The sequence below is a fragment of the Siphateles boraxobius genome, unplaced genomic scaffold (genome assembly GCF_051911475.1).
Source record: "Siphateles boraxobius isolate OS27281-9 unplaced genomic scaffold, OSU_SipBor_1 120, whole genome shotgun sequence".
NCBI classification, from domain to species: Eukaryota; Metazoa; Chordata; class Actinopteri; order Cypriniformes; family Leuciscidae; genus Siphateles; species Siphateles boraxobius.
The window spans coordinates 1,463,340-1,482,500 of NW_027508723.1; the positions used below are offsets into that span (position 1 = coordinate 1,463,340).

Genomic DNA, 19,161 nt, shown 5'->3' on the forward strand with positions numbered 1-19,161 from the left:
CTCTTTCTCAGCGTGTGATTGGCTGTTCGCTACTGATGTCACACTTAAACTCCTAAACTCAGGATCAAAGCCTGGGTTGACAGAGAAAGTTGATGATCAGCATCATGGTACCAACAAAGCCTGGTTGGATTGGTTTGGTTTTGTCAACTCTAAACTAATCCTGCAATCCTGAGTTTGTTCAACTACCATCATGGTACAGGCCCCAGACCTCATCTGATCCAAACTAAACTAAACTAAACCACAACCAATCCAAACTAAACTAAAATTAACTAAACTAAACTACAACCAATCCAAACTAAACTAAACCACAACCAATCCAAACTAAACTAAACTAAACCACAACCAAACTAAACTAAACTAAACTAAACTAAACTAAACTAAACTAAACTAAACTAAACCACAACCAAACTAAACTAAACTAAACCACAACCAATCCAAAGTAAAGTAAACCACAACCAATCCCAAACTAAACTAAAGTAAACTAAACTAGACCACAACCAATCCAAACTAAACCAAACCAAACCACAACCAATCCAAACTAAACTAAACTAAACCAAACCACAACCAATCCAAACTAAACTAAACTAAACTATAACCAATCCAAACTAAACTAAACTACAACCAAACTAAACTAAACTAAACTAAACTAAACTAAACTAAACTAAACCACAACCAATCCAAACTAAACTAAACTAAACTACAACCAATCCAAACTAAACTAAACTAAACCACAACCAATCCAAACTAAACTAAACTAAACTAAACTAAACCAAACCACAACCAATCCAAACTAAACTAAACTAAAGTACAACCAAACTAAACTAAACTAAACTAAACTAAACTAAACTAAACTAAACCACAACCAATCCAAACTAAACTAAACTAAACTAAACTAAACCACAACCAATCCAAACTAAACTAAACTAAACTAAACTAAACTAAACCACAACCAATCCAAACTAAACTAAACTAAACTAAACTAAACTAAACCACAACCAATCCAAACTAAACTAAACTGAACTAAACTAAACTAAACCACAACCAATCCAAACTAAACTAAACTAAACTAAACTAAACTAAACTAAACTAAACCACAACCAATCCAAACTAAACTAAACTAAACTAAACTAAACTAAACTAAACCACAACCAATCCAAACTAAACAAAACTAAACTAAACCACAACCAATCCAAACTAAACTAAACTAAACTAAACCATAACCACAACCAATCCAAACTAAACTAAACTAAACTAAACTAAACTAAACTAAACCACAACCAATCCAAACTAAACTAAACTAAACTAAACCACAACCAATCCAAACTAAACTAAACTAAACTAAACTAAACTAAACTAAACTAAACTAAACTAAACTAAACCACAACCAATCCAAACTAAACTAAACTAAACTAAACTAAACCACAACCAATCCAAACTAAACTAAACTAAACCACAACCAATCCAAACTAAACTAAACTAAACTAAACTAAACTACAACCAATCCAAACTAAACTAAACTAAACTAAACTAAACTAAACTAAACTAAACTAAACTAAACTAAACCACAACCAATCCAAAGTAAACTAAACTAAACTAAACTAAACTAAACTAAACTAAACTAAACTAAACTAAACTAAACTAAACCACAACCAAACTAAACTAAACTAAACTAAACCAAACTAAACTAAACTAAACTAAACTAAACCACAACCAAATTAAACTAAACTTAACTAAACTAAACCACAACCAAACTAAACTAAACTAAACTACAACCAAACTAAACTAAACTAAACTAAACTAAACTAAACCACAACCAATCCAAACTAAACTAAACTAAACTAAACTAAAATACAACCAAACCAAACTAAACTAAACTAAACTAAACTAAACTAAACTAAACTAAACTAAACTAAACTAAACTAAACTAAACTAAACCACAACCAATCCAAACTAAACTAAACTAAACTAAACTAAACTAAACTAAACTAAACTAAACTAAACTACAACCATTTACATTTATTCATTAAGCTGACGCTTTTATCCAAAGCGACTTACAAATGAGAACAATAGAAGCAGTGAAACTAACAGTAGGACAACAATACGTAAGTGCTATAATCCCTCTCAGTTTAACTTTAGTGCAGTTTTTTTTTTTTTTATAAAAATAGAATAGAAGAGAAGAGAAAGTGTTTGTATTACTGAATCAAGTGCTGCCGAAAAAGATGCGTCTTCAGCAGTTTCTTGAAAGTGGCGACTGACTCAGAAGCTCTGGTTGAGAAAGGCAGATCATTCCACCATCAGGGAACAGTCATGGTGAAGGTCCGAGAAAGAGATTTTGTGCCTCTTTGAGATGGTACCACAAGACGACATTCGCTAGCAGAGCGCAAGTTTCTGGATGGCACGTAAGTCTGAAGTAATGAGTTTAGGTAAGAGGGAGCAGAGCCAGTGGTTGCTCTGTAGGCAAACGGCAGTGCCTTGAATTTAATGCGAGCGGCAACTGGCAACCAGTGCAATTTAGTGAGGAGAGGAGTGATGTGTGCTCTCTTCGGCTCATTAAAGACTACTCTGGCTGCAGCATTCTGGATCAATTGTAGAGGTTTGACAGAGCAAGCTGGAAGACCAGCCAGGAGAGCATTACAATAGTCCAGTCTGGATAAAACAAGAGCTTGGATAAGGAGTTGTGTAGCATGCTCTGTAAGGAAGGGCCTGATCCTCCCGATGTTGTGCAAGGCAAATCTGCAGGACCGGGCAGTTCTAGCAATGTGTGTCTGTGAAGTTCAACTGATCATCAATTACAACCCCAAGGTTCCGGCAGCGTTCCAGCCTGCTTCACCCCGAACGCACTTGAGAATAACAAGATGAACGTCGCCGTGGCCCACAGTGAAGTTAACCCAAACACCCGCGTGATGAACAGTCGGGGGATATGGCTGACATATGCGCTCGGCGTAGGAATGCTTCACATTGTACTGTTGAGCATTCCCTTCTTCAGTGTTCCTGTTGTGTGGACCCTCACAAACGTTATTCACAATTTCGGTATGTACGTGTTTATGCATGCCGTGAAAGGCACACCATTTCAAACTCCAGACCAGGGCAAGGCAAGACTTCTCACACACTGGGAACAGCTGGACTACGGTGTGCAGTTCACATCATCTAGAAATTCTTTACTATCTCACCAATCATTTTATATTTTCTCGCCAGCTTTTACACAAAATACGACACAGCACATTTTGTGATAAACACAGCTTCGCTTTTGAGTGTTCTCATCGGATCTTTGGAATAAACAAGTATTAAAGCCCAGTGTTCAGAGGGCACAGACCAACTCAGAGCTGTTGCCTGATATGGGAGAGGAAATAACCCTTTGTACTTTGTACCACAGTTGTGTACACTTAGCAGTTTTGTACAGTCTGTGTAATTGTGAGCCTTTCCAAACTAAACCAATCCAAACTAAACTAAACTAAACCACAACCAATCCAAACTAAACTAAAATGAACTTAACTAAACCACAACCAATCCAAAATAAACTAAACTAAACTAAACCAAAACCAATCCAAACTAAACTAAACTAAACTAAACTAAACTAAACTAAACTAAACTAAACTAAACCACAACCAATCCAAACTAAACTAAACTAAACCACAACCAATCCAAACTAAACTAAACTAAACTAAACCACAACCAATCCAAACTAAACTAAACTAAACTAAACTAAACCACAACCAATCCAAACTAAACTAAACTAAACTAAACTAAACTAAACTAAACTAAACTAAACCACAACCAATCCAAAGTAAAGTAAACCACAACCAATCCAAACTAAACAAAAATAAACTAAACTAAACTAAACCACAACCAATCCAAAGCAAAGTAAACTAAACCACAACCAATCCAAACTAAACTAAACTAAACTAAACTAAACTAAACTAAACCACAACCAATCCAAACTAAACTAAACTGAACAAAACTACTTTACTTTGGATTGGTTGTGGTTTAGTTTAAAGTAAACCACAACCAATTCAAAGCAAAGTAAAGTAAAGTAAACCACAACCAAAACTAACTAAACACAACCAGAACTAAACTAAAGAAAAAGTAAACCACAACCAATCCAAAGCAAAGTAAAGTAAAGTAAACCACAACCAATCCAAACTAAACTAAACTAAACAAAACTAAACCACAACCAATCCAAAGCAAAGTAAACTAAACCACAACCAATCCACACTAAACAAAACTAAACTAAACCACAACCAATCCAAAGTAAAGTAAAGTAAACCATAACCAATCCAAAGTAAAGTAAAGTAAAGTAAAGTAAAGTAAAGTAAAGTTAAGTGAACTAAACTAAACTAAACTAAACCAAACCAAACCAAACCAATCCAAAGTGAAGTAAAGTAAAGTAAAGTAAAGTAAAGTAACTTAAACCACAACCAATCCAAAGTAAAGTAAAGTAAACCAAACCACAACCAAAACTATCTAAACACAACCACAACTAAACTAAACTAAACTTAACCAAACCAAACCAAACCAAAACCAATCCAAAGTAAAGTAAAGTAAAGTAAAGTAAACGACAACCAAAACTAACTAAACACAACCACAACTAAACTAAACTAAACTAAACTTAACCAAACCAAACCACAACCAATCCAAAGTAAAGTAAAGTAAACCAAACCACAACCAAAACTAACTAAACACAACCACAACTAAACTAAACTAAACTAAACTTAACCAAACCAAACCACAACCAATCCAAAGTAAAGTAAAGTAAAGTAAACAACAACCAAAACTAACTGAACACAACCACAACTAAACTAAAGAAAAAGTAAACCGCAACCAATCCAAAGTAAAGTAAAGCAAAGTAAAACAAAGTAAAGTAAAGTAGAGTAGAGTAAAGTAGAGTAGAGTAGAGTAAAGTAAACCACAACCCAAAACTAACTAAACACAACCACAACCAATCCAAAGCAAAGTTACGTAAAGTAAAATTACGTAAAGTAAAGTAAAGTAAAGTAAAGTAAAGTAAAGTAAAGTAAAGCAAAGTTACGTAAAGTAAAGTAAAGTAAACCACAACCAAAACTAACTAAACACAACCACAACTAAACTAAAGAAAAAGTAAACCACAACCAATTCAAAGTAAAGTAAAGTAAAGTAAAGTAAAGTAAAGTAAAGTAAAGTAAAGTAAAGTAAAGCAAATTAAAGTAAAGTAAAGTAAAGCAAAGCAAAGTAAAGTAAAGTAATGCAAACTTGCAATGCAAGTTTTAGATAAAAGCATCTGAGAAATGTGTAATACAAAAGCACTCAGACAGGAAAAGAATATTCATATATCATTATTGTTCTAGTTTTTTACGCAATTTTATCAGACCATTTATAGCCTCTTCAGTTCCTCAGTAGCTCATAGTGTTTGTGCACTTCCTCAACACACTCAAAAAACTCCATTGTTTCATTGTGTATCGCTGTCCTGACTCACACTTTCCTGAATAATTATAAACCTCTGCATTGCAAAATATTTTGGCAGCTTTAGGAGGCCAAACGCAGCCCACAATGCAATGAGGCATTCAATCATCAACTCCACTGGTTAGATCACGATTAAACAACAACTGACAAACTTGTAGTGAAGTTCATCACGAGTTACGCTTTACACGAAACACTTGTGTACCAGAATCCACTTCAGACATGCGTTCAGAGATCAATAAAAATAAAAATAAAAATCAGTCAATCTGTGTGTCCAACTGGGTTATTAACTGTAAAACTTTACGATAAGGTCTCATTAGTTAATGCATTCAACAATATTGTTAACTAAACGAAATAAAGCTGAAATAAAATCAAATCTAAATGTTAGATGAAAAACTTGAACTAAACGTCCCCTTGTAAATTATTAACTGAAAAAAAAAAAATTAGAATTACAATATAAAAAACACCAATGAAATGACTTAAATTAAACTAAAATCAACAAAACTAAAAAAATAATAATATAAGCTGATTCAAAATATTTATAACAGTGACATTGAGCAATATATTTGTTACAGTATTTACTAGTCTTTGATAACATTAGTTAATACAAAAACAAGTTTATGTCAGATCAGACCCATTAAATAATTTTAACAGATATAACAATAATTTATTAGTAAATGCTGAAATTAATATTAACTGAGATTAATAAACGCTTCAAAAGTGTTTGTCATTGTTCATTAATGTCAACTAATGTAACTTTCCTAACTAAAACCATAAAAAAATGTTTTACTTGAAATATACATGAAATAACATGCATATTAACTGAAGAAAAATAAAATAAAATATAAATAAAAAGAATAACAGCAACATCTCATTTTCATTAGTTTAAATTTAATAAAATTGTATAATAATTTAATAAAAATGACTAAAACCTTAACTACCGTTTTTTTATTGTCCTTTTAACAAACTTTCTCCAGAATATTATGTTGAACATCTGAACATGCAATATTCAGCAACAGATCCTCTGCTTTTAAACAAACAAGAACCTTTTTATTCTAGCTTCTTATCAACACTTAAATAAGGGTACGGTGCATAAAAAAAGCAACATTTCGAAACAAAGAGCTGGGAAAATTGCTTTTAGTCCAAAACTACGACGTGTGCGTAAGCAAACCTTCGCACAATGGCAGGGAAACAGTTGTGGAGCTTTGAATGTGAATCCTCACAAAATGTGTTAATATGCAACATAAAACAAAAGCACATCCGGTGCGTTCCTGAGCTCATGATGACTGCAGACAGGCTCATTGTTCCTGACGATGCCACTATTGTTCTGGTGTCAGTAAAGCATCAGGCCATGAAAACAGCCGTGACTCCCCACATGGTTTCAGAGAACGACTCACGGTCGAGAGGGAAACGCTGAGCGAGTCTTCACAAGCCCGGCATTAACCGTGAATCATGTGATGTGTGGAAAATCATTTCCTGCATTTCAACACTCAAGACTCGCCTCTTACTTTCATCACTGCAAAAAATGCTTTTCTTATTTAGTATTTTTGTCTTGTTTCCAGTCCAAATATCTAAAAATTCTTAAATCAAGATGCATTTACTAGATTAGGAAAATGCCATAAGATATTATGTCTTGTTTTTAACTAATGTTAACTAATGAATCTTATTGTAAAGTGTTACCGTAATAACATTACTACTATTATGCATATTTACAATTTTATGCATATTTAATTATGCATAATTACAACTCTATAAGTACTTGTAGTTAATCAATATTACCCAGTACTTATTTAAGTAAGTACAAAGTAACTTTGCACCTTAAAATAAAGTGTAACTGTAAATTGCCACTGATTTGCTGAAATGCAAATATTAAAATATTCCATTTCATTCAAAATATGATGCTGCTACTTTCATAAAAATTGCAATAAATTAAAATAATTGGTCAAATGCCATAAGATATTGTGTCTTGTTTTCTGAAAAAAAATCAAGCAAACAAGCAAAATCTGTCAGAAAAAGATTCTTAATTCAAACAGAAACAACATTATTTTTAATTTTTTACCCCGATTGTCAGATAATTTAGCTTGTTTTAAGCAAAACTCACTTCATTTAGATTATTTTCCCCCAGAAAACTAGACATAATATCTTATGGCATTTTACTCATCTAGTAAATGCATCTTGATTTAAGTATTATTAGATATTTGGACTGGAAAGGAAACGAGACAAAAATTCTGAGTAAGATTTTCTGTTGTTGTTGCAGTCATCACAGTTTCCCTTAAGGAAATGATTTGTGATTTATGCAAATATGACACGTGTTTTGTGACGTATCGAGTTACCAGGTAAGCAATCACGTCGTATCCCTGTTCCTTGAGCCAGACCAGAATACAGGAGGTGTCCAGACCGCCACTGTACGCCAGAACCACCGAACCCTTCGACATCTCAGACTCAGATGACCTTCAGAACAACACAGAGGTCACATGTCAAGAGTCATTCGTCATGTGACTATCAGGTGTGTTTGTTCGTGCAGCTCCGGTGCTGCTGTAAGTAGAGCAAAACACACTCACATATAACACTAAAACATTACATTTCAGCTTTTTCATGCAAAATATTATGATAAAAACTGCATTACATTAAAAAAGAATGCAAAATAGGATGTAAAATAGACACTATAGAAAATTCAGTGACACACGTTACTTTACTATAGTAATAACGGTAACATTTTACAATAAGGTTCATTAGTTAACATGAACTAAGAACGAACTACAGCATTTATTAATCTTAGTTAATATTAATTTCAACGTTAACTAATGCGTTATTAAAATCAAAGGTTGTATTTGTTAACATTAGTTAATGCACTGTGAACTAACATGAACTAACAATAAACAGCTGGATTTTTATTAGCAAACATTAAAAAGATTAATAAATACTGTAACAATTGTACTGCACATTGTTAGTTCATGTTAGTAAATACATTAACTAATGTTAACTAATGAACATTATTGTAAAGTTACCGTAATAACATGATTACTATTATGCATATTTATAATTTATTCACATTTACAATTTAATGCATGCATATTTAATTATGCATAAGTACAACTCTATAGTAAGTACTTGTAGTTAATCAATATAACCAAGTACTTAAAGTACAATGTAACTACGTCACTTTAAAATAAAGTGTAGCGGTAAATTCCCACTGAAATATTAAATATTAAAATATTCCATTTCAGCTTTACATTCAAAACATGATGCTGCTAGTTTCATAAAAATTCCACTGAATTAAAAAAGAACGCAAAATAGGATGTAAAATAGACATTAATTATAGAAATTTCTACAATTAATGTCTATTTTACATCCTATTTTGCATTCTTTTTTAATTTAATTCAGTTTTAACACATTACCACATGTTCTTACTTACTTATTACTAAGTTGTTCTGACTTACTATAGTAATAACAGTAATTTATGCATAATTACAACTAACCCTAAACCCTAACTCTATAGTAAGTACTTGTAGTTAATTAATATCACTCAGATACTTAAAATAAAGCGCAACCAAAAATTCACACTCATTTGCTGCCTGAAATACACATTTAATATTAAAATATTCCACTTCAGCTTTACATTTCAAATATTACACTGGTCTACAGCCAAAATGCTTCTGAAATAAATGTAGTTAGTAGATCCGACCCTTGATTCGGGAATGGCGGAGGATTAGAGAGTTATACTGTAGGGAAGGGATCTTAATTTAAACCAGAAATGACTCAAATACATATTTGACTGGATCTATGAGTAATTCTATTTGGACAGTTCTTGCTTTTTAGGCAAAGCAATGAATGATGCAATCTGAAGCTGGTATTGCATCATACCATTAATTGCACGATATTATTCCTAACAATCACGGATGATGTGGTCATAAAACAAAGCTTACATCAATATGAAGAACAACCTGTTCTATATCATCTCTAGAATTAGAAATCATATATATCAGAGTTTTCAGAGTTCAGAGTTTAGCTCTAACACACACACCTGTAGTTTTCTAATGAACTGAAGGACTTGATGATCTGGATCCGGTGTGTTTAATTAGTGTTGAAGCTAAAACTCTGCAGGGCTGTGGCTCTCCAGTGAAATGTTTAGAAAAATGCATAATAAATTGCTCATTTTATCTCTAAAGCAGATGATTTCTAAAAAAAATGGAGACCAGTGTAGTCATAAAATTGCATTAAATTAAAAAACAATGCAAAATAGAATGTAAAATAGACATTAATATTTAAAAAATGCCCATTGAGTTTCTTAAACATACTCACTAAAACATTCTAATTCACTTTTTCATTCAAGATATTATGCTGATAATGTAAGACTGCATTAATTTAAAATTAAAAAACGAATTCAAATAGAACTTATAATAATCATTGTGAAAAATACCAACTGAGTTGCTAAAATATAATTTTTTTGTATTAACCCTTTCATGCATGTGTTATGACAACCTCTTGAAAACAATTTTTTTTTCTTATGTGTTTTCATTGCTTTTAGGGCACGTTATTTTTCAAAGATATTTTCAGACGTCCACTTGAATGGACAGTATACGTTTTTGGTTTTAACTGAAGAGATACTGTATTTAACATAATACAGCAATAGCACAACAATAATGTGTGTATTAAACAAACCAATAATTTTTTTTATATAAAATCATGTGAAAACTATCAAATATAAATACAACTCCAATTAGCCTATTGCAAACACAATTGAGTTTTGTCCCATTCGACCAGCAGACGGAGAAATTCATATAGTTGAATGTCTTTGATATCAGAAAATGAGGAGGTGATTCCATCAAAGATCGGGTGGATGTACAACTCTGTGGAAACACAACTCAGACTGTGTAGAAAACGCTCACACTCCCTCCAGTCTACCAGAATATGTCGATTTACCCTTATTAGCTGATAATTCTGATTATGCTCAAAATGGACACATTTCTACCGTAGATCTCCTCTCTGAGAAAACCTCAGACTGAAGTCTACATTAATCTATTGTTTTTTTTAGACTGTGGAAAGTAACAAGTAACATGCATTACATAATCAGATTTCTTTTTCTGGTGTAAAAAGTAAAGTCACACATTTCGTAATCAGATTTCTTTTTTTGATGCAACAAGTAAATTCACACATTACTTAATCAGATTTCTTTTTCTGATATAACAAGTAAAGAAATGCATTACAAGTTACGTGCATTACGTAATCAGATTACTTTTGGATGTAAGGATTAAAGTAACGGATTAAAAGTTATGTGCATTCTGTAGTCAGAATAGTCTTCGATGTAACAAGTAAAGTAACATATTAAAAGTAACGTGCATTAAGTAATCAGATTACTTTTGGATGTAATGAGTAAAAAACACATTCCAAGTAACATGCATTAAGTAATCAGATTACTTTTGGATGTAACGAGTAAAGAAACACATTACAAGTAACATGCATTAAGTAATCAGATTACTTTTGGATGTAACGAGTAAAGAAACACATTACAAGTTACGTGCATTACGTAATTAGATTACTTTTTGATGTTTCAAGTTACACATTACAAGTAACGTGCGATACGTAATCAGATTACTTATAGATGTAACGACTAAAGTAACGCAGTAAAAGTTACGTGCAATACTTAATCAGAATAATTTTCGATGTAACAAGCAAAGTAACCCATTACAAGTTAAATTCATTACATGATCAGATAACTTATTGATGTAACGACTAAAGTAACGCATTAAAAGTTACGTGCAATACTTAATCAGAATACTTTTGGATGTAACCAGTAAAGAAATGCATTAAAAGTTACATGCATTTTGTAATCAGATTACTTTTTGATGTAACTGCAAATTACATTCTAATGACACAAATACATTTATTAACAGCCAAAATATTACTACAGATAAAGTATTTTAAAGAACAACAGTCACAGTAATAGTATGAATTTTAGTAATATCATAAAATTGCTTTAAATTAAAAATGAATGTAAAATAGACTGTAAAATAGACATATTCATTATAAAAAAATGCCCACTGAGTTGCTGATACATACTGAAATATAATACTAAAACATTTTAATTCAGCTTTGCATTCAAAATAGTATGCTGATAATGTCATAAAATCTGCATTAAATTAAAAATGAATGTAAAATTGGATATACTAGGGCTGTCTGGCTTTTAGAGCCAATGTATAAAATCATGTAATGAAAATGAAACAATTTTTTGAACTTATTCAAGCTGATGTCAGTGCCATAAAAACAAGAAATCTGTATTTTCATGGTGTGAAAAAAAGTATTTTAATGGTGTGGATCAGTTATTCCCTCTGAAATGCCAGTAAAGCAAAAGGGATTTGTGTTTAACAGAGTATCACATGATTAAAAACATCAGTCTATAAATGATTGAGCCAGTTTAGCTCACTATAGATTAAACTGCACTTTAAATTCTACATTTATATAAATACAACGCTATTTTTATTACACGTGCAGAAATAACAGAGCATTGCATGAGAATCAGCAACAATATCAAAAAGTTCACATGAACAACAACAACAACCTGTTAAGATGTAAATAAATACATACATAGGCTAAATCACATCAAATTCATATTCACACGAATAGTGACCATAAAAACAATACAAAACCCCCCCCGCAGGAACTCACCTAAACAGCAGCAAATGAAAATGAATTATTGAGAAGAAGCTTTCAGATCCGAATCCAAATCCAGTTTGTTCGCTTGCAGCGTCTGATGTCACCCAGATACAGCGCACATGTCATCAGCCACGCCCCTTGAGCACAAGAGCCAATCAGATCACGCTCAACAACGGGGGTGCGTCCACACAGGCCGGGATTAGCCAATCAGATTACGCCCTTTATTTAAAAGCGTCGACGCGTTCAACCGATCCAGCCATACAACATTTCTCTAGAAGCCCAGTGGAAAATCAAGCACTAAAAATGCCAGTTAGGCTTGTTACATTTCAGGTGTACATTATTAAATGTTTGAGAATATCCTCATGAGATATAAAAAAAGTAAACATTTTAAAAATTATATTTAATTCATGGTATGCTACGTCCTCTGTAGTTGACACTAGGACTCGTTAAAAAACAATGTTTTTTCTTCATTTCATACAATGTAGGCATATCTACATTGTATCTAATTTGCATATTAATGTGTTCTTTGGGCAACAATTAATGAAAAAAGAAGCGTAATAACGGGAGTAGTAATTGGCAAGATTTTCCTACTAATTTCTAATATTTCATAGGAATATTGAAATATAATTTATTTCCCTATGCACTTGCTGTGTCTCCCAAAATGCCTGATAAACATGATTTTATAGGCCTAGTGTCCTCTACAGTGTACATGTATGAAATCGATGTCTAATTTCGTAACAGAAAGTCATATTTTGATTTGAAACCCCATAACATTTTCCTGAGAGGTTTATTTATGATAAAAAAATAATAATTTTTTTCAGATTTAAATGATAATTACAAAATATTATCACATTTCTGAAAGAGTGTTAAATTTGATCGCTAAGTCCTTTTTAAAGTCCTCGTAGAGGCAGTTGTCTTTGTTAAAATTGTGACATGTATGATAAGAATGTATACAAAAATTCACTAAAATATAAGGTCCACTACAGAGGACAAAAGTCCCTGGAGATAGCCTATATGCTCACTTTCTATTTTTAAAGACAATAAACCTGTTAATGCCATCAAAATTTGTGCAATATGACATTTCATGAAACATTCTCATTCTGTAATGCAAAGTACAAATGTCATTCATTATTGTTAGTTCTGTTTGAATATACAATGTCATAAAAATGACAAGATGTTATAAAAATTGATTTATTGATTTAATTAAACTGGAAAAAGTCCAAAAAGCAAACATGATATCTGACAACCGCTTTTAATAATATTTAAAAAAAAAAATCACACTTACACTCTTAATTAAAAATTGCATATCAACTATTCAAACATCATAATCTGATCGGTGCATCGATTTTTTTTTACTTCATTTTATATTCTATTTATGCCACAGGACAAAAACACTTTGAACCACATTATGTAATGTTTCTGCAATGTTTATGTTCACATTTATATTTTAATTGTTGTTTACCTCAGCGAGCAGATTTAGCGTTTCTGGACCTTTCTGACTCCACCGTTGTTTGATGACAATCTTTGATGGCTTCTTGACAAAGCCTTGTCTAAACGTTTAAAATAACGTTGAAAAGCTTGAAGATTTTACACAGAGAAAGTTAAAAAATACTAGCATGCTTTATCATGTTGTTATCATAGCTTGTTGCTTGAACGATTAACACATTAATAGCATGTTGTAAGACTGATTAACATTTTGTTAACAAGTATAACTCGTTGCTAACCGTTTTTAACACGCTGTTAGCATGATAGCCATGTTAAAATGTTGCTAGCAAGATTAACATGTTGGTAGCATGCTGCTAAATGAGTAGTATGTTGCTAGCATGATTTAACATTGCTAACTAACATGTTTTAGTATTTTGCTAGCCTGATTTAACACATTGCTATCATGTTGCTAACATGATTTAGCACATTGCAATCATACTTCAACACATTTCAATTAACATGAATTAGCTCATTGCTAACATATTGTTAGCATGATTTAACAACATTAACATGTTTTAACATTTTGCTAACATTAGCGGCATGTTGTCCAAGGATAGTTGTCAAAATTTAGAGGTAGATAGCTTAAATTCTCTAAGTCTTAATTGTATAAAAGTTTTGCCCCCTCAATGAAAGTCTATGGGATTTTTAGTTATTTTGATCGTCCGTTTAACGATAATCGTAAGTCGGATAGTCAGAACAGTCTGAAGATCTGAACCGGGTTTAAAGCTCTCAGAAGAGAAACTAATTAAAATTTAGTAACAGAAGAAGCAGCTTGATTAGCAAACTTATTAAAAACACCAATTTAGTCATAAGATTGCATTATTTTGCATGACCTTTCCAAGTCTAGAAATCACACTTTTAAAGATTTTAATGTTGTTTTTGACTCATTTTTAATGCTTGTTTGAAAGAACTGAGACAATAAATCATATATCAGAACACATTTTTAATTATTAATTGGATTTGCTTTATTTTTCCGCCATGATCTGAAATCCGAAAATCAAAAATACAATATAACTTTCTGAAAAATCAATATAATGAATTGCTTTTTATATATATATATATATATATATATATATATATATATATATATATATAAATCAACAGAAAACACTTGAGCAAGACAATAAATCAAGTTGAAGAATAGGAGCTCTCATCCTAAACTTCATATACGACTCAAGACTGAGACGAAGTTCAGATGCACAACATTAGGAAAATTTTCCAATGGCAGTTTCTGACAAATTGAACCACAAACATTATAAAGCCTCCAGAAAGATGATGATCTGCTCCATCAGTCATTCACAACATGTTCAGTCCATTTCAGTCTATTTAAACATTTCTATCTCTCAACAGCGCTTTTAAATACCAGAAACATCCCGCCGAGCAGTAAATTAGAAACACTAATGCGAGAAAACGTGATTAAAGTGAACAAAATAAACGGCGTTCTTGTTGCAATCAGTGGCGTTTGGTGAATAAAACTGATAGACTTAAAATAAAGAGAAAGTGACGTAATTTACATGACCTTTCCAAGTCTAGAAATCACACTTTTAAAGAGTTTCATGTTGTTTTTGGCTCATTTTAATGCTCATTTGAAAGAACTGAGACAAGAACTTGTTGCAAAACTAATGTGCTTAAAATAAAAAGGAAGTGGACGTATTGAACTCTCGTCTTCTACACTTTTCTTACTTAGTATTTTTGTCTTGTTTCCAAACCAAATATCTAAAAATTCATAAATCAAGAAGCATTTACTAAAGTAGTAAAATGCCATAAGATATTATGTCTTGTTTTCTGGTGAAATAAATAAAAATGAAGTGAATTTTTGCTTAAAACGAGAAAAATTATCTGACAATCAGGGTCAGAAAAATAATCTTGTTTCAGTTTAAATTAACATTATTTTTCTTACACCATTGGCAGATAATATTGCTTGTTTTAAGCAACAACTCACTTCATTTTGATTTATTTCCCCAGAAAACAAGACATAATATCTTATGGCATTTCACTAATTTAGTAAATGCATCTTGATTTAAGAATTTTTAGATATTTGGACTGGAAACAAGACAAAAACACTAAGTAAGAAAAGGATTTTTTGCAGTATTCTTCTTCTCTTTTTCACTCATTCTTCTCATCTTCTTCTTCTGCTCCTCTTCACCACTCCTTCTTCTTCTCGTCCATGGACACGCCTCCCGGGCCGAGCGCCACCACCAGCAACAGGCCTCCGACGACAGACGTGGTCTGGAAGAAGTCGTACTTCAGGAAGTCATGCATGGGTTTGTAAGCCGGCACTGTCCAGAAAGCGTTGAAGTAAACGTTGATTGCAAGAAGCCAAACCACCAGCGTCAGAGCCGCAAGTTTAGTCTTAAATCCCACGGCCACGAGGATGATGAGAGCCGTTCCCACCATGTTCTGCAGAATCTGGAAGACAAAGACAGTGAAAACTAGGAAAAACTGGAAGAACTGTAAGAGAGGGCTACTCTCTGAGAAAACAAAGGAAATTACCATTTGAACTCACTCTTGTGCATTCGTGGTGAGATCTCCCAAACTCACACAAGAGTCTATATGGTTTTAATGTGAACAATTATCATACAGTTTATACATGTTTGGAATCATTTTAAATGTCTCATTCCCAAAGAATTAAACCAAAAGGTAATAAAGTTCTTAAAGGGATAGTTCACCCAAAAATGTAAATTCTGTCAGTAATTACTCTCCCTCATGTTGTTCAACCCCGTAAGACCTTCGTTCATCTTCGGAAGACGAATTAAGATATTTTTGATGAAATCTGAGAGCTGGATCACTCCTCCATAGGCTTCTAAGAGATTGACACTTGTTCCCCGAAAAGTTATTAAAGACATCGTTAAAATAGTCCAAGTGACTACAGTGGCTCAATCTTAAGTTTATCAAGCGACGAGAATACTTTTTGTAAGCAAAACTTTTCGGGGCCGGGAAGTTTCAATCCCTTAGACATAAAAAAAGCAAATCACACCTGATGCACATTTCTTTGTTCTTCATTTTCTAGAATTAGAGTTTAAGAACCTTGTTGTATTTTTGTAAAATTAATTAAGAGAAAGTACACCGCCATCTTACTGCGTGTCCTAACCAGACGCGACGCGATTAGATTCATCCAGCGACATATAATCTGTCTGTCCAACGCGATGCGAATGCGTCAAAATCAATCAAAACCCACAGTCAATCAGAACAGTCTGTATGCGGAGTCTCGCGGCACCAATCAGAACAGTCTGTGGGCGGAGTCTCGTGGCACCAATCAGAACAGTGTGTGGGCGGAGTCTCGCGGCACCAATCAGAACAGTGTGAGGGCGGAGTCTCGCGGCACCAATCAGAACAGTGTGAGGGCGGAGTCTTGCAGCACCAATCAGAACAGTGTGAGGGCGGAGTCTCGCAGCACCAATCAGAACAGTGTGAGGGCGGAGTCTTGCAGCACCAATCAGAACAGTGTGAGGGCGGAGTCTTGCAGCACCAATCAGAACAGTGTGAGGGCAGAGTCTTGCAGCACCAATCAGAACAGTGTATGGGCGGAGTCTCGCAGCATCAATCTTGACGGCACTCGCAAGAGAATGGATAAGTAGGCTACAATCAAATTTTTTATATTTAATATGTATATGTAATATGTATATGTAATAATTAAACATTATTAAAAAAAAAGACAAAGTCTACTGAGTTACTAAAACAATCTTTGTCAAAGAATACCTACACTTGTTTGTTCACAATTTGAACGTTCTTGTTTCCATTTGTTTCATTTCAAGATCTGAGGTGAATTATCCATTGTTGCTTTTACAGCTGCAAAGCTGGAGCACTATATGATATTCAAAGTCACATTTCATGCTTTTAGCATTAAATAAAGCACATAAACAGTACCTGGGATTATCATTGCCACACTTTGTGTTAGTTGTTCCAGTGCGACGTCGCAGAAAAATAGAAACCGTTTATAAAATAGAATCGTCGCAGCTGGTTAGGACAAAACTCTGAGGAAAAGACGCCTTTAATCGCGCGTAGTTCCGACGAAAGAGACTTGAACGCCGTCGAAAACAAGACTTGAGGACTGGAGGAGGACTTGATCGCACCAATAGACACATTTAACACATTAGAGCTGGACGATTATATTGTTACAGTTGAAAATTGCAATAAACACTTTTAAAAATAAGGCATTGATGGTTCCATGAAGAACCTTTAACATCCATGGAAACTTTCCATTCCATAAGAGTGGAAAAAGGCTCTTTAGATTATTAAAATGTTCGAAAAATGTAAAGAAAAAAAAAGAAGAAGGTTCTTTTAAGAACTTTCTTTCTTGTGTTCGGGTCATTTTGACCCAGAGAGGATTTTCGCGTACCCGAAAATGCTGTTAATGTTATTGCATTGAATGAGTGAAGTCAGTAAATTTTAGTTCAGAGTCTAACATCTTCCCAACATTTTTTGATACTTTTTGTCGTTTGTTGTGTTTTTTTCCCCCACATTGTAACACTTGTGATGTTTCCGGTCAAAATGACCGTTCTACAAACAATTGCTTATAAATCTCTCATTAAAAATAATAAAACACAATTTTTTTCTGTTGGAACAGTGTTGTGTAAGCGGCCTCTAAGTTAATAACTAATGATCTTTGAAAAGGAAGTGAATCAATCAAAACTAACTTTATCTGGACAGTAACTTTATTCTAGATCTGCTGTAAAGCCAAACAATCTCTGTTACTGTAATCTCCTGTTATCACTGTAAAGCTGCTTTCAAACAGTCTATATTGTTAAAAGCGCTGTATAAATGAAGCTGACTTGACTCAGCTTGACCCAATATGCCACTAAACACACTCCTTTATTTATAAGGTACAGTGAAATCTCATTGTTGTTGGTGTGAACGTACAGAAATATGAGTGTTTATGGAGACACACGGATCTGCACGAGTATGAATGAGTGTTTAATGCTCTGCGTGACATTTGATTCGTGGGTTCAGGATCTCAGAGCGCATGTCAGAAATGCGTCTTCGCTCTTCAACGGTCATTTGAAGCTTCAGTGTCGAGTTTCATTCATTCCAAACCCAGTCTAATCACTGTGAAGCTGATTTTAAACAATATGTGCTGTATAACATCTACACATACACTACCAGTCAAAGGTTTGGGATCGGGAAGATTTTTAAATGTTTTTAAAGGAAGTTTTTTCTGCTCACCAAGGCTGCATTTATTTGATAAAAATATAATAATATTGTGAAATATTATTTAAATTTAAAACAGCTGTTTTCTATGTGAATATATAGTAAAGTGTAATTTATTCCTGTGATCAAACTCAAAGCTGAATTTTCAGCATCATTACTCCAGTCTTCAGTGTCACGTGATCCTTCTGAAATCACTATGATATATTCATCGTATGGGTCGAATCATTCTTTTATGCCAAAAATCATAAGGATATTAAGTAAAGATCATGCTCCATGAAAATATTTTTGTAAATTTCCTACCGTAAATATACAAAAAAATATATTTTTGTAAATTTCCTACCGTAAATATACAAAAATATTTTTGTGAGTGAATGCAGCAAAATCGCGAACATAAATGGAGAACTTTAAAGGCGATTTTCTCAATGTTTAGATTTTTTGCTA

General features: G+C 33.0%; 2 protein-coding genes across 4 annotated transcripts in view; both read right to left on the reverse strand.

Annotated features, from left to right (window-relative positions):
• The window catches only part of ass1 (argininosuccinate synthase 1), a 76,711-nt gene extending 64,507 nt beyond the window's left edge, over positions 1 to 12,204 (reverse strand). The window contains exons 1-2 of the mRNA XM_077222728.1: positions 12,100 to 12,204; positions 7,767 to 7,884 (exon numbers count right to left, since the gene is read on the reverse strand). Of these exons, the coding sequence (XP_077078843.1) occupies positions 7,767 to 7,868 (102 nt within the window). The 5' untranslated portion in view covers positions 7,869 to 7,884; positions 12,100 to 12,204. The remainder of the gene's footprint in view (positions 1 to 7,766; positions 7,885 to 12,099) is intronic.
• A 2,308-nt stretch (positions 12,205 to 14,512) lies between these two features.
• surf4 (surfeit 4) overlaps positions 14,513 to 19,161 on the reverse strand; it is a 12,018-nt gene continuing 7,369 nt past the window's right edge. For all 3 annotated transcript variants that reach the window (XM_077222981.1, XM_077222988.1, XM_077222994.1), the window contains one exon: positions 14,513 to 15,981. In XM_077222981.1, the coding sequence (XP_077079096.1) occupies positions 15,715 to 15,981 (267 nt within the window). In that variant the 3' untranslated portion in view covers positions 14,513 to 15,714. The remainder of the gene's footprint in view (positions 15,982 to 19,161) is intronic.